The following is a 16,572-nucleotide window of genomic DNA, read 5'->3' on the forward strand; positions in this document are numbered from 1 at the left end:
CCACTCAAGTTTGCCTTGCATACACATGGTCACGCAAAAGTACGCTGAAATTATAACCGTCAAGAACGCGGTGACGTACAACACTACGACGAGCTGAGAAAATGAAGTTCAATACTTCCGAGCATGCGTTGAATTGTTTCCGAGCATGCGTAGGGATTTTGCAAGTCGGAATTGCCACAAACGATTGCATTTTCGGATAGGAACTTTTCCCGACCGAAAAATTCGGAATTCCGCCAGCAAAAGACCAATGGAGCATATACACGGTCGCATTTTCCGACGAAAAACTCTCATTGGTCTTTTGCAGGCCGAAATTCTGATCGTGTGTACGTGGCATAAGTCACTGTTCTAAATGGGTACTTGCTAAACATCATCCTTAACCCCTTGAGGACCATGGGCTTACTATACACACTCAAAAAACCTCAACAAAGTACACAGAGCATATGTAGTTTGCCATGTCTCCCTGCTGCCATTCCTTCTGCAGCTCTTGCTTGCAATTCCCAGATGTCAAAATGACAGCCAGGACTTCCTGAGTATTACAGGCACTCTTGCGAATAATGGAGCTTCTAAACAGAATTCCAGAAGCATCATTCAGAAAAACAATATAACATGATTGTTACATTGTATTCACTCTTCCATTTACCTGCAGATCAATGGTGTGCATATAATGTCAGCAACCCTATATGGTCCATTAAATCTGCCCCATTATTTTATTTTTCTTTATGCTTTTTATTATTAACCTTTTTTGTCTGAGGAAGGGTATTCCAAGCATCACCTACTCTTTTAGTAAAATAATACTACTTTCTAATATTAGTTTTAACTTTCCTCCCACTAGTTTGAGGTTATGTCCCTATGTTCTTGATCTTGTCTTCATATTGAAAATTCTGTCCTCCTCAACCATATTCCACCCCTTATAGTATTTCAGTAATGTTTTCCCTCTCCCTTTATTTCTCAAGACTGTACACTCCTGATTTGTATTATTCCTCAGACCTTTCATCATTTTTGTTGCCCGTCTGGACTTGTTTTATCTTATCAATATCTTTCTGTAAGTGAGGTCTCCAGAACTGGACTTAGTATTCTAAATTAGGTCTCACTAAAGATCTATAAAGGGGAATCAGAACCTCCTTCCTCCCACTGGTGACCCCTCCAGTGATCCACACTAGCATTCTATTCACTCTTTCCACTGCCTAGCCCCACTGTTTGCTCATTTTGCAATATCTGAAATAGGTACCCCAAATGTTTTTTTTTCTGTGGTACTGGCCTAACACTGTACCCCACCCCGATATTGTACTCTATCAAGAATAGCCGTTACTGGCGGGTTTTCATGACGTTGGTGGGGACCTTACCTAGGATAGAAGTGGCTCAGGCTGACCAGCTGACCATTTCATATGGGCCGTTCACACGAGAGGGATCCCAGGCATACTCACATCCACAGAATCGCACGCAAGGTAACTGAGTCTCTATACAAAACACTCTTCAGGTTCATTTTAGGTTCATTTTAGTTTCACATTTTATAGTTCACCTTTATTATGGTGTGCACATAGTCATCACATGGTGGGTTTTGGTTTTGGTATCATTTCTGGTGGGTATGTGCATACACATCTCCCTTGGTTTTAGTCCCTTTAGCTAGCACACTTCAGATCATTGCAGTAATTACACATTATTCATCACCTTCACTCACTCACTGGTATAGGTTCATTCCATTAACAGTTTATTAATTTCACATGGTTTCATCCCTATATCCCTGCAGTGCAGTTTGGGGCGTTAAGTATGCACAAGATTCACATGGTCGTGATATGGTCGCCTGGTCTTCACCTGGCTGCTGTCTCCGTTCTGGATGGGATTCCTCACCTCAGCCCCGGGGGGAGATCATCATCCCTGTCCCCCATCCTCCTTTGGACACAGGTTGGGCGTCACCATTGGGCTTGTAAGTTATAGACCTTTTTTGAGAGATGGTTCTCCGTTTAAAGGGTATTCTATATTTATAGATATGTTATTGATTTCATCTCAGAGCATTTTACTCCTGATGATTGGTGTGAGCCATGAAACGTGCATAGAGTATACATCGAACTGATGCCCAGACAAGTTTGGCTCACTAAAAGCAATTGCTTATGTTTAATTATTATCAATGGATAAGCGTTTTATGAAACTGCGCTGCTAAACATGTTGTATTTTACTTTGTATAATAACTGTATATTCATACAAGTGAACTGGTATTTACAGTATATTGTGTCTTTTACTAAAGATTGACACTTTTTAACTTGATTTGTAATCGATAAATAATTTAATGATCAATATGAACAAGGTATCAATTCAGTGACATGCCTCATACAAAGTCCCATTCCTTTCTCCTTTTTTGCTTGTACTCTATCAAGGTTTTTTTTTACCTATGGGGCATTATTTTACAGTTTGAAACATTGAACTGCAGTTTGCATTGCCTTGACCAATCCTCTAGCAATGCCAAATTATGTTCCATGTTACAGACTCCTCCAGGGATATTACCCCTATTACACAACTTTGTATCATCAGCAAATACATACCTTGCCCAACAAACCTTTAGTTAGATCACATGCATATAGATTAAAAAGAACAGGACCTAGTACAGAGCCTTGTGGTACACCACTAGTGACTGGTCTCTGTTCTGAGTGAACCCCATTTACAACCACACTCTGGGATCTATCCTTTACCCAACTGCATATCCACTGAACCACCCAGGAGTTCAATCATACCTTGTACAGCTTTTTTATTAGATTATGTTTTTGTAACTCAAATTCTGTGCTGGACTCAAAATAGGCCACAGCTCCACCCTGGTCCAAAACATTAGTAAGATAGACAAAAATTGATATCAGATACTGTAGGTGAATAAGGAGGTTAAATTTTGTTAACTTTGAAGATTTAGTCATGTTCTAGGAAAAGTATGTTAGTATGGTAGTGTTAGATGGGCTAGTAGATTTAGCCCTTTAACGTCCACCATTCCTGGACAGCCTGGTCTGTTAAAGGACATTGAAAAACAACAGACTTACTGGCTGGATGACCAGGTAATAAACAATGTTACGGCGGGATTGCTGTCTTAATGCTAGTGATAGACTGTGTCATACTGTATATGTCATTTGCTTATTTTGGCTATAGTTACACTTTAAGTTATCTGGTCTTAGTATTGCATTTGATCCATAAAGGGATTAAGATAATAGATTTTCTTTGGGTTTGTAAAATATTATTGGCAAAGAGGACTTCTTCCAAATTCATAAATATACGCCTTGTTATACCAGGGAAACATTAGTTTTACTAACCAGTCTAAGGAAAAAGAAGATTAAATGTCTGGCTTATAATAGTAATTAAAGCAGTTAGTATCTTTTTACATAATAACTACTGAAAGAATGTTCTCATTTGTTGTACTGTTACAAAATAAACATTCTGTAGCAGTGATACTTTTACTTTAAGTCTTACTTGTCATCACTTCCTAGATGAATAGGAATTAAGTTGCTTCTACTGACCACTAATAGTTTTCATCTGAACTTATGTAAGCAGAAAATGTAAGATTTAAAGTACTATGAATGCTGTTCATCATTTGCCAGTTTTTATTTTTGGAAGGGCTTTTTTTCAAAGACTAAATTTCCTAACCCTAATTGGTATTCAAGGAAAATGGGGAAGTTGCAATATTTTATTCTTAGGATATGAGAGTACATATAAGGATATATTCAGTTTTATGTCATTATCTTTTTAATGATTGCTTATGCAATAACCTGGCTGAGTCCTGTATGACTTGCAGACCACATTATGCATGATATGTCTTGATGTGTCTAGATTGTTTCTGATTTATTCTTTCTTGGTGAGTCGTGCTGTCACACGTAATACATTCCTTCCCTAAATATCATCTTTCTGGACATTAACAAATTGTTCACTAGTAAGTTAGCTCTTGGCCAGAGAAATTTTAAGGATGCATTTGAAAATGTTAAATGTTATCTATTTTTTTCCATTCAAGTTCAAGGAAGTGTGACAAAAGCATTTTGTCATATTGTAAATGTGGTAAAGGACACCGGAAGAGCCAAAAGTGCTTCTGGCAGAGAAAGGTTGGCTGAACAGGTAGTCCAATGGATGTACTGTATCTTATGAAGGACAGGTGGGGTTAGCCAAGAGAATAAAGATGCAGCACTCTATCAGGGCTCCTGTATGAGCCATTGCTCCTGAGAAAATGTTTAAGGAGGATACGATGGAAATGTATGTCTGGGTCTGTACTTGGAATGCACAGAAAATCACATCAGATTGTCGGTTCATCAGAGCTATAGTGGACAACGTTTTAGACAGGATTAGTTTGTGTGAACAGACTGAGAGTATGAGTTAAACGAGAGTTAAGCTGTCTTTACAGTAATAGAATTTGGAAAATGGATAGAAAACTGGCTAAAAGACAGAATTCAGAGAGTAGTGGTTAATGATTCTTACTCTGAATGGTCTAAGGTTATCAGTGGTGCACCCCAAGGTTCAGTGCTGGGACCCTTACTTTTTAATACCTTTATAAATGATATTGGGTCTGGGATCGAAAGTAACATTTCTGTCTTTGCAGATGACACCAAGCTATGCAGTGGAATAACGTCCTTACAGGATGTCTCTAATTTACAAGCCGACCTCAATGCACTGTCTAATTGGGTGACTATGTGGCAGATGAGGTTTAACGTTGAGAAATGTAAAGTTATGCACTTGGGGGCTAAGAGTATGCATGCATCATACATGCTAGGGGGAGTAGAACTGGGGGAATTCATGGTGGAGAAGGATCTGCTGGTTTTGGTAGATCATAAGCTCAATAATAGCATGCATGCCAATGCAATGCATTCCATGGCCTCCGAAACTGTGATAGGCAGTGAGGAGTGAAATCAAAAATTTACGCCCTTAGAAATCCTGAAGGCGGTGATTGGTTTTCAGTGTCCCGTACGCGCCTAGGCTCCCAAAAAGTCTCACACATGTGGTATCACTGTACTCAGGAGAAGCAACAGAATGTATTTTCAGGTGTAATTTCACATATCCCCATGGCATTTTTGAGCAATATATAAATTAGTGACAACTTTGTGCATATTATTTGTCCATATTCCATGGATTTGACATGCCTCTCAGCAAATAGCTTGGGGTGTCTACTTTCCAAAATGGGGTCATTTGGGGGGGTTTTGAACTATCCTGGCATTTTATGCACAACATTTAGAAGCTTATGTCACACATCACCCACTCTTCTAACCACTTGAAGACAAAGCCCTTTCTGACACTTTTTGTTTACATGAAAAAATATTTTTTCTTGCAAGAAAATTACTTTGAACCTCCAAACATTATATATTTTTTTTAAAGCAAAGACCCTACAGATTAAAATGGTGGGTGTTTCATTTTTTTTTCACACAGTATTTGCGCAGCGATTTTTCAAACGCATTTTTTTTTTTGGAAAAAACACACTTTTTTTTATTTTAATGAACCAAAACACACTATATTGCCCAAATGTTTGATGAAATAAAAAAGATGATCTTAGGCCGAGTACATGGATACCAAACACAACATGCTTTAAAATTGCGCACAAACATGTAGTGGCGACAAACTACATACATTTTTAAAAGCCTTTACAGGTTACCACTTTAGATTTACAGAGGAGGTCTACTGCTAAAATTACTTCCCTTGATCTGACCTTGGTGGTGATACCTCACATGCATGGTGCAATTGCTGTTTACATTTGACGCCAGACCGAGGCTTGCGTTCGCCTTTGCGCGAGAGCAGGGGGGGACAGAGGTGCTTTTTTTTTTCTTTATTTTTTTTTTTGCTTTTTTTATCTTATTTTTAAACTGTTGCTTTCATTTTTTTAATCATTTTTATTATCTCAGGGAATGTAAATATCCCTTATGATAGCAATAGGTAGTGACAGGTACTCTTTTTTGAAAAAATTGGGGTCTATTAGACCCTAGATCTCTCCTCTGCCCTCAAAGCATCTGACCATACCAAGATCGGTGTGATAAAATGCTTTCCCAATTTCCCAATGACGCTGTTTACATCCGGTGAAATCTTAAGTCATGAAATGCTCGTAGCTTCCGGTTTCTTAGGCCATAGAGATGATTGGAGCCATTCTGGTCTCTGATCAGCTCTATGGTCAGCTGGCTGAATCACCGGCTGCATTCTCAGGTTCCCTGTTGGGACAGGAGAGCCAGAGAAAACCGTGGAAGACGGTGGGAGTCTAGAGCAGTCTAGAGGCTAATTAGCCGCTAAGATTGCTTTTACATGAAAACTGACCGCTGGCTGAAAAGAATGATACCAAGATGATACCTAAACCTGCAGGCATCATTCTGGTATAACCACTCAAAGTCCAGCAACATACCAGTACATTGCTGGTCCTTGTTGGGCATATATTGTAATCTTTTTTTTCATGCAGCCCGTGGGCTGAACGAAAAAAAGAGATTGATTGGTGTGAGTATGCCCACCATTAGAATACCTCACTTCATCCACCCACTTCTAATGATGGGCATATATGCACCATTTATATATGCCGAAGCATAGGAGCATCCTCCCCAAAAGTTAGGAGCAAATCACTCCTCCGCCCCTGCTGCCCCCATGCTTCGTCATATATGCTCTTTTTTTTAACTGTGGTGGTGAAATCACCTCCGACAGCGCTGGAGTCACAGCTTTATGTATCGTGGAAGCAAACGCTGTTGCTGTCAAGGTAAATAAATCTGCACTGCAACTGAATGGCGTACCTGCTAAGCAAATGATGGTTAACAATAAAACAAAGTAACATTACAGTATAACAGTAAGACTTACCATACCTGGGGGCATCCACCTGCAAAAGGTAGGAGCAAATCACTCCTCCGCTTCTGCTGCCCCTATGCTTCGGCATATATGCTCTTTTTTCTAACTGTGGTGGTGAAATCACCCCCGACAGCGCTGGAGTCACGGCTTTATGTATCGTGGGAGCAAAAGCTGTTGCTGTCAAGATGAATAAATCCGCGTTGCAGCTGAATGGCGTACCTGAAAACAAAAAAATGGTTAACAATAAAAGACAGTAAACAGTAAAGTATAAAAAAATTACATACCTGAAAAGCAAACATGATAAAACATAATAACAATAAAACATTGCAGAACAGAATACAGTAAAAAAGAGCAGAACAATAGAGAGAGAATAGAGAGAGAGAGAACAATAAAACGACAACTATTTTTGTTTTTTTTAATTTTATTTTTTTTGTGTATTTTTTTTTTTTACATTTTTTTTTGTTCTACATTTTTTTTATAACTGTAACTTTTGTAACTGTACCCGGTTCCAGGTTGGGGTCTCTCAAAATGCGATGGCATCTTGGGAGACCCTGTGAAAGTGTGCCTAGTCTGTGCAATGCTGTACCCTATGCTAATACTCAACTAGTGTATGGTAGCGCTCAAAACATTCACCAATGCAAAGACCAGGATTGTCAGGACAGGAGGGACAATAATAGCTGGTGTCACGCCTATATCCGCGCTTTCTACAGACACAACATTTTCTTTTGGGGGGCTCATTGGGTAGGGGTACTCGGGAGGACATAAGGAAAATGCCTCTCATGCAGCCGGCTTACTGCATTTGGTTGGGGAAGGTGAGGTGGAGCACTGTCTGGAAACAGAAGGGCTCTGACGATCTCTTCCTGGAATTAAAGGAAAGATCCAGTCTGTCCTGAAGCTCTGTATAGCACATGAATGTTCAGCAAAGCCAATTGAAATAAGTATAGACACTTTTTTATACCAGCGTCTGGCCTTACGAGCAACTAGGTATGGCGCCAACAACTGGTCGTTGAGGTCCACCCCTCCCATATTTTGGTTATATTCGTGGACACAGAGGGGTTTCTCCACAACACCAGTCACCGTAGTAATTTGGACAGTCGTGTCTGCATGAAGGGGGTAAGAACGAAAACATTCTTATTATCCCTTAGCTTCATAGCGAGCAAGTTATTAAACTTCAAGCAGGCTCTCTCCCCCAGCCTAAGACCGGAATCTACAAGCCGCTGGGGAAAGCCCCGGCGATTAGATCGCACGGTGCCACATGCTCCAAGCTGATGATCAAACAAGTGACTAAAAAGTGGCACGCTCATGTAATAATTGTCCACATATAAATGGTAACCCTTTCCGAATAAGGGTGACACCAAGTCCCACACAATCTTGCCAGCGCTTCCTATGTAGTCAGGGCAGTTTGTCAGCTCTATGTGACTATCTCTTCCCTCGTAAACCATAAAACTACATGTATAGCCTGTGGCCCTGTCACAGAGCTTATACATCTTGACCCCGTATCTGGCACGCTTGCTGGGAAGGTACTGTTTGAATGACAAGCGGCCAGAAAACTTAATCAGGGACTCATCAATGCAGACAACTTGAGGGGGAGTAAACAAGTCTGCAAAACGTTGGTTGAAGTGGTTTACGAGGGGCCAAATTTTGTAGAGCCGATCGTATACAGGGTCTCCACGAGGATGATAGAGTTCATTGTTGTTGAAGTGCATGAACCGCAAAATCTGCTCGTATCGTGCCCTGGCCATGGACGCAGAGAACACGGGCATATGGTGAATTGGGTCAGTGGACCAATATGACCGCAACTCACTCTTTTTGGTTATGCCCATGAGGAGGGATAGGCCCAGAAAGATCTTAAATTTGGAAACCGTAATTTGTTTTCAATCTCTGGCAAGGGAGGACTGGGGAATAGTGGCGATGTGTTGACCAGCGTACAAATTGCTTTGGTCCACAATAGATCTAGATATAGATATAGAGATCTTCGGTGAAAAACAGCGAATAAAAATCAAGTGACGTAAAATCAACAGATGAATCTGAATCTGACAGATGAGTGACTTCCTCTTCACTATCTGTCATGCTCAGAAACATGTAGGCCTCTTCACTAGTGCACCTTCGATTTGCCATTTTGGGCTCTAAATTTAGTGGTACACTAGTGAGACTCACAGGCAAAAAAGCTCCTGACTGTTAGCGACTGTATCAAAACGCTACCAAAAAACTGTTAGCGATCGCAGGGATCAGGCCTGACTCTGCGAACACTGCAGTTATGTGTGTTTAGTGTTTTGTAAGTGACAGTGATCGATCGATACTGAACTTGGGTGGGCTGGGCTGGGCGGAGGGGCAAAACGCAGGTGCTAGCAGGTATCTGGGCTGATCCCGCTAACACTGTGTTTTTGGGAATCCTAAACTGCTGGGGATGCTAGTATAGTTCTGATCAGATCAGATATTGATCCGTTCAGATACTATACCGCTAAGGGAGGTGTATGCTGCGTGCGTGGGTGTTAGCGGTACTGGCACTAACCTGACACTGCCTGGGGCAACGCAGATCCTATCTGATCCTAAAACTTATATCACCCGTCGGGCGATTAGGGGGTTAAACCTTTATTAGGTAATAAATGGTGGGTGCTCTGACACTATAAAAAACTAACTAACTAGCCAGCGTCACCTGTAACAGTTATACGGTGATCACTGGTGAAAGGGTTAATTAGGGGGCAATTAGGGGCTTAAAACCTTTACTAGGTAGTATATGGGGGTCCCTGGCACTATAAAATGCTGACGGCGAATCTAAATACATACCTGCCTAACTAGCGTCACCTGTGACACTAATACAGCAATCAGATAAACGATAGTGACACTGGCGACGGGGCTGATCAAGGGATTAAAACTTTATTAGGGGGGTACCCTAGACCTAAAGGGGCCTAACACTAACTGCCCTACCACTTATAACTGTCACAAAATGACACCAATGCAATAATCAGGAAAAAAAAACTGCTATTGGTGTCACTGTGACAGGGGGTACAGGGAGGTGATTGGGGGTGAAAAGTGCGATCGTGAGGGGGTGGCCATGAATCAGTGGCCTCCCCCTCACCTCGGATCGGACCCCCCCGCCCGCAGGCAGGCAGGGACGTACAGGTAAGCCCTTATGCCTGCCCGTGCCAATGTGCTGATGTATATCGGCGTGCGGCGATCGGCAACTGGTTAACTCAACACAGGTTAAGCTTTTAGATTTAGTTGGAATGTAGCAGGGATTTTGTAAAATGTGCTGTGTTTTTATCTGCTAATAATGATTATAGTGTATTTTTAGTGAAAATATTGTTTTCATAAACATTTTTGCAAATATTGCGGGGCCTTAAAAATCAGTTGCACCTTCTTTTTATTCTACTGGTCATGTGCTGGTCATGTGCTTTCAGAAAATATATGGTTTGTGGAGTCTTTTACAAACTCTGAAAGCTGTAAGTGAAAAATTAAAACCTCCAGATTTTTAGAGAAATTTGGATATTTACATTTTTTGCGTGCGTTCGATTTTCACCATTTCCCAAAAAAGTGCAATTTGAAATGTATAAATATTTCTTATTTATTACAGGCTAAGCTTTTTATATTAAGCAGGAATTTTGTAAAATTTGCTGTGTTTTCTACTATTCTACTACTGTTATTTGCTAATAATGATCTTAGTGTGTCTTCAGTGAAAATATTGTTTGGATAAACATTTGTGCAAATATTGCGTGGCCTTAAAAATCAGTAGCTAATTATTTTTATTCTACTGGTCATGTGCTTTCAGAAAATATATGGTTTGGGGGTCTTTTACAAACTCTGAAAGCTGTAAGGGAAAAATAAAAAATACATGGAAAAATTGCAAAAATTATCTGGCCAGATGAGTTTAAAAGTGGAGTGCAGGGCCTAGCAGCAAAAGGGTTAAACCACAGTGACAGGACAATTCAATGGAGCAAGATGGAATTGATTTTCTCAAATGAAAATCATTTGGGAAAGTCAATTCATTCCAAAATCAAATGCTGAAAGCAAACATTTTGATGCTCTTTTCTGATGTTTGTCAAGTTATCGAGAATTTGTGTACAAACTTTAATGCAAATTTCCTTTCATATGTTTGTTCAAAAATCTTCTAGTATATGACCCAAATTAGTCTGCAATCATGAAGACAGGAAGTCTCACCTAGAGAACCAATCCAGCAGGGGGCTGGGACTGAAGCAATCTTTTTTTCTAAGTAGAACAACAGCCAAATAGCCAGTGGGCTTGAATATTGTTGTTTTGGGCTGTAATGTGTTCTACTTGGGAACATTCACCTTGGTGAATGGACTGAGTTTTTAAAAAGTTCTCTTTTTGATGCCAGTCAATGCAGGACCTTAATACACATGTTTTTCACAAAATCTTTTGATATACGTTAGCATGTTATGTTAGCTGAAAACACTTGGTTTAAAAGAGAGCATTAGATCCGAAGTAACTAAAGGTCAGTACTGGGACCACTTACTTGTGGTATTATTTATTTGGAACTCCAGCCTAATAGTTAAAATCACAGGTGAGGCGTATATGTGAAAGTGACTATTGTCATTGACAAATACTGTACCAAAACAGGTGTACCTGTCAAGGAAGAGCGTGAGTACTTACCTTTCCCCCTGTCTGCTCCACCAGAACACTGCTCCTTTCAAAAGAAATCCTCAGCTGAACTCTGCCAGGAAAACCGACACTTTTAGGAGTGTCAATCCCCTGGGTGCTTCACGGTGTACTCAGTAGTTACTCTCGCAAGCCTTCATGTCACAACAGCTTTACCTGCCAAATGATTTACAATGATGACTACCCTATAAAACTGTGTCATTTCCAATGTCACTTAGCCATAATAACTCTTTTACCGGCAATTACTCATAATCATTACTGGTGCTGAATTTTCAGGGAATTAGCACAGGAACTTGTAGTATTGAAAACAAAACGCGGAGTGCTTTTCTTGGTTGGACAGTGTGACAGGAATGTGTGAATCACAAGAATGGATTAACAGAATTGCAATTTCATTGGATGGTTAAAAAATGTATATACATTACATGTATATCATTTGCATGTTTGGCTGTCTACCTAGACTTCTGCTAAATGGAAATGGAACTAGCTTCCAAACCACTGTAAATAACAAGATGAAGGTCTTGGCAAAAGACTTAACGTGATATTAAAGTCATGTTTTTTTTTTTTGTCTAAAAATAACAAACTTATTATACTTATATACTATATATACTATAGCAGCCCAGATCCTCTTCTTCTCATTTCCCTCGCCAGTGCTTCTGGCCCCTCCCTCCTGCCGAGTGCCCCCACAGCAAGCAGCTTGCTATGGGTGCACCCGAGCCGAGCTGTTGCTCTGTGTGTCCATTCAAACAAGGAGCGGCGGCTTGGCCCTGCCCCCACTCTCTCCTCATTGGCTCATTGACTTTGATTGACAGCAGTGGGAGCCAATGGCACCCACTGCTGTCTCAGCCAATGAGGAAGGAGAGCCCAAGACAGCTGAGAGTCTCCTGCAACATCGTGGGAACTAGATGGGGCTCAGGTAAGTATTAGGAGGGCTGAGGTAAGTATTAGGGGGTCTGAGGGCGGCTGCTACACACAGAAGTTTTTTTTTTATCTTAATGCATAGAATACATTAAGATAAAAATAACCTTCTGCCTTTGGAACCACTTTAAAGTGGAAGAGAAGCCTAATTATAACTATTCTTACTGTTCCCTCTCTCCTCCTACTACTAATTCTGCTAACTTGTATGAAAAAGGTCTGTATTTTTAATCTGCTCCAGTCTAGTCACGTGATCCTGAAGCTGTGAATTTCAAGAGCAGAGATATCGCCCATAGGCTCCTATGCCCAGCCTTTGATGGAGCTCTCTCCTTTCCCCTGCATCAGCTGTTTTCTGTCACAGTGGAGCTGTGCTGCAGGATCACATGACCAGACCAAAGTGGATTAAAGATAGGTAACTACAAAAGTCTTCTTTTATACAGGCTAGGCAATATAGGTAGTAATAATAATCACTGCTTCTCACTTACAGTATATCTTAATTAGTGTTTTCCTTTAAAGAGGAGCACATTACATTTATTATGACTTTTCTATATTAAGCAATTAGCAATTCAATATAGTTGTAATGTTATCACTGATGAATTTAGAAACACTTTCTGTAAGAAATAGTAAATATATTAGTGGTTTACTATTGTAAGAAGTGAGGGAAAAGGCGGTGAAGTGAAACAAAGTTTGGACCTTGTGTTCACTTCAAGCATCCAATCATGCCAGAGATTATTGCAAAAATCATGCTGATTGTTCACAAGGCTGGATGAGTATGGTGAATCCACCTTACTTTACTTTATTAAATCAGGGTAATTTCACTTGATACATTACTAAATCAGGCCCCATCTGCAAACTGAATTATTTGCTATGAATTAACACACTGGATTTTTGAGTTTGTTAATGCAAAAATAAAATTTCAATACATAATACATAATTTTGGACAGTTGAGTATTTGTAAAGTCATATTGGCTGCCTAAAGCCCAACTAGACACATATAAACATATGATATATTAACCCACAAGGCATGGAGCATAGGAAGCTAAAACAGAATTGGCCTTTAGGCTCACATTGACCTTTTACTAATTTTTCACTAAATCTAGGAACATTTTCCAACAGGACAATTTTATCTATTTCAATAACCTGTTACCAAATGTGATGACACACATTTTTAACGCATGTTGTTCATGCTTTTCAGAGAAGTTTGATGTCATGTATATGTGGTTATTTTTACTAACTAATTAGTGCTATATTAGCAATCAGAAAGGATTGCAGCTGTTGTAGTTGGTATGTTAAAATAAACAGTTTCATCTTCAGCATCTGCTGATTTAATTATATACTGTATAATGATAATGTAAGACTAAACTAGTAATTTGCAAAGCACGGATCACATCTTTCAACATGCATGGACACCAGGATATATAAACCCTGATATATTACAGAATTAAGCCATCTCCATAAAATAAAACATTCACAAAAATAACATTGTGGAATTATTAAACATATTGTGTAGACTGCCAAGATATATTACTATTAGTAAAATTTAAGCTTAGAGTCTAACAAGAAGTGTCACCATTCATTATAAATTATGACATTATATAATTTTGACAGTATTTTTCTAAGATTCAAGATCAAGCTAAAGCAATATAATTAATCCCAGGAGACCAGAAATTACATATTAAACATTTCAAAAGAATTCAAACCTCTCCATTTTTAGGCATGCATTTTGCCTTGTGGTTTGATGTCAACATGTCAGTGGAAATGCATTTGCGTTAAAACACATAGCTGTGAATCTAGCCTAAAGATACATATGATACAGATGCCAACTATACATGCATACTGTAATATACAGTATAGGGAAGTTCGAACAGGCCTCTTTAAAAATGTTTTGATGAAAGATTTACATAACTTTTTTTTGTTTTTTTGTTTTATATCTTTAAACAATCATATAGATGTGTCCCATTCTATTGTAAGTTTAGCTCTAGCAAAGCCATAAATGTTTTGTATAGGTGACAAAAATATTACCTAACTTTTATTTTTTTTTAAATCTTGCTTACCTTTCCAAATATTTTACATTTTACAATCTCTCATCAGTTAACTACATTACCTATACAGTATTTTAGTTATGTGATTGTTTTTACTGATTTTACTAATTGGTTGAAATTCAAAACAAATGGAAGTTGCCTTTCAAGTTGCTAAATCCAATCCCTTTCTTCCCTTTCTCTACTCAATTCTTACATGCTATGTATACCATTTATTTTTGCTCATATAAAAATCATGTTTTATATTGCTTTACCTATCAGGTGTGTTCGTCGTTTTGAAGGTCACGTGAACAGGCACCTTCCCTGTGGTATTGCCATCAGTCCTTGTGGGAGATTTATTGCATGTGGATCTGAAGACAGATGTGTAAGTAAGACCATTCTAAGCTTTCTTTTGACCACTTATGTATTTTTTTTATAAATGTTTTATATCAATAACATTTTAATTTACTAATGTGCTACAAGTGAGGATAAATGTTGCACTGCTAGATTTTGTAAAACATGAAACCTACAGTGCTTTGAAAAAGTATTCACACCCCTTGAAATTGTCCACATTTTATCACGTTACAACCATAAACGTAAATGTATTTTATTGGGATTTTACGTGATAGACCAACACAAAGTGGCACATAATTGTGAAGTGGAAGGAAAATGATAAAGGGTTTTCAATTTTTTTTTACAAATGAAGATCTGAAAAGTGTGGTGTGCATTTCTATTTTGCCCCCTTGAGTCAGTACTCCGTAGAACCACCTTTGGCTGCAATTACAGCTGCAAGTCTTTTTGGGGATGTCTACCAGCTTTGCACATCTAGAGGGTGACATTTTTGTCCATTCTTCTTTGCAAAATAGCTCAAGCTCTGTCAGATTGGATGGAGTGCTCAAGCTCTGTCAGATTGGATGGAGAGCATCTGTGTACAATTACAGCTGCAAGTCTTTTTGGGGATGTCTCTACCAGCTTTGCACATCTAGAGAGTGACATTTTTGCCCATTCTTCTTTGCAAAATAGCTCAAGCTCTGTCAGATTGGATGGAGAGCATCTGTGAACAGCAATTTTCAAGTCTTGCCACAGATTCTCAATTGGATTTAGGTCTGGATTTTGACTGGGCCATTCTAACACATGACTATGCTTGATCTAAACCATTCCATTATAGCTCTGGCTGTATATTTATGGTCGGTGTCCTTCTACAAGGTAAACCTCCACCCTAGTCTCAAGTCAATTACAGATTTTCTTCTAAGATTACCCTGTATTTGGCGCCATCCATCTTCCCATCAACTCTGGCCAGCTTCCCTGTCCCTGCTGAAGAAAAGCATCCCCACAACATGATACTGCCGCCACCATATTTCACGGTAGGCATGGCGTGTTAAGGGTGATGTGCAGTGTTAGTTTTCCACCACACATAGCGTTTTGCTTTTAGGCGCAAAAGTTCAATTTTGGTCTCATCTGACCAAAACACCTTCTTCCACATGTTTGCTGTGTCCCCCACATGGCTTCTCGCAAACTGCAAATGTGACTTTTTATGGCTTTCTTTCAACAATGGCTTTCTTCTTACCACTCTTGCATAAAGGCCACATTTGTGTAGTGCATGACTAATTGTTGTCTTGTGGACAGATTCTTCTACCTGATCTGTGGATCTCTGCAGCTTCTCCAGAGTTACCATGGGCCTCTTGTCTGCTTCTCTGATTAATGTTTTCCTTGCCTGGCCTGTCAGTTTAGGTGGACGGCCACGTCTTGGTAGGTTTGCAGTTGTGCAATACCCTTTCCATTTTCGGATGATGGATTGAACAGTGCTCCCTGAGATGTTCAAAGCTTGGGATATTTTTTGTATAACCTAACCCTGCTTTAAACGTCTCCACAACTTTATTCCTGACCAGCCTGGTGTGTTCCTTTACCTTCATGATGCTGTTTGTTCACTTACAAACCTCTGAGGGCTTTACGGAACAGCTTTATTCATAGTGAGATTAAATTATACACAGGTGGACTCTATTTTCTCAGGTGACTTCTGAAGGCAATTGGTTACACTAGATATTAGATAGGGATATCAGAGTAAAGGGGGCTGAATACAAATGCACGCCACACCTTTCAAATATTTATTTGTAAAAAAATCTGAAACCCATTTATCATTTTCCACTTCACAATTATGTGCCACTTTGTGTTAGTCTATCACATAAAATCCTAATAAAATATATTTACATTTTTGGTTGTAACATGTCAAAATGTAGAAAATTTCAAGGTGTATGAATAC

The 16,572-nt window shown here is 39.3% G+C and overlaps 1 protein-coding gene across 2 annotated transcripts in view; it reads left to right on the forward strand.

Annotated features, from left to right (window-relative positions):
* The window catches only part of WDR27 (WD repeat domain 27), a 608,839-nt gene that overhangs the window by 321,354 nt on the left and 270,913 nt on the right, over nucleotides 1-16,572 (forward strand). For both annotated transcript variants that reach the window (XM_073627863.1, XM_073627864.1), the window contains one exon: nucleotides 14,595-14,697. In XM_073627863.1, the coding sequence (XP_073483964.1) occupies nucleotides 14,595-14,697 (103 nt within the window). The remainder of the gene's footprint in view (nucleotides 1-14,594; nucleotides 14,698-16,572) is intronic.

The sequence above is a fragment of the Aquarana catesbeiana genome, linkage group LG04 (genome assembly GCF_042186555.1).
Source record: "Aquarana catesbeiana isolate 2022-GZ linkage group LG04, ASM4218655v1, whole genome shotgun sequence".
Lineage (NCBI taxonomy): Eukaryota > Metazoa > Chordata > Amphibia > Anura > Ranidae > Aquarana > Aquarana catesbeiana.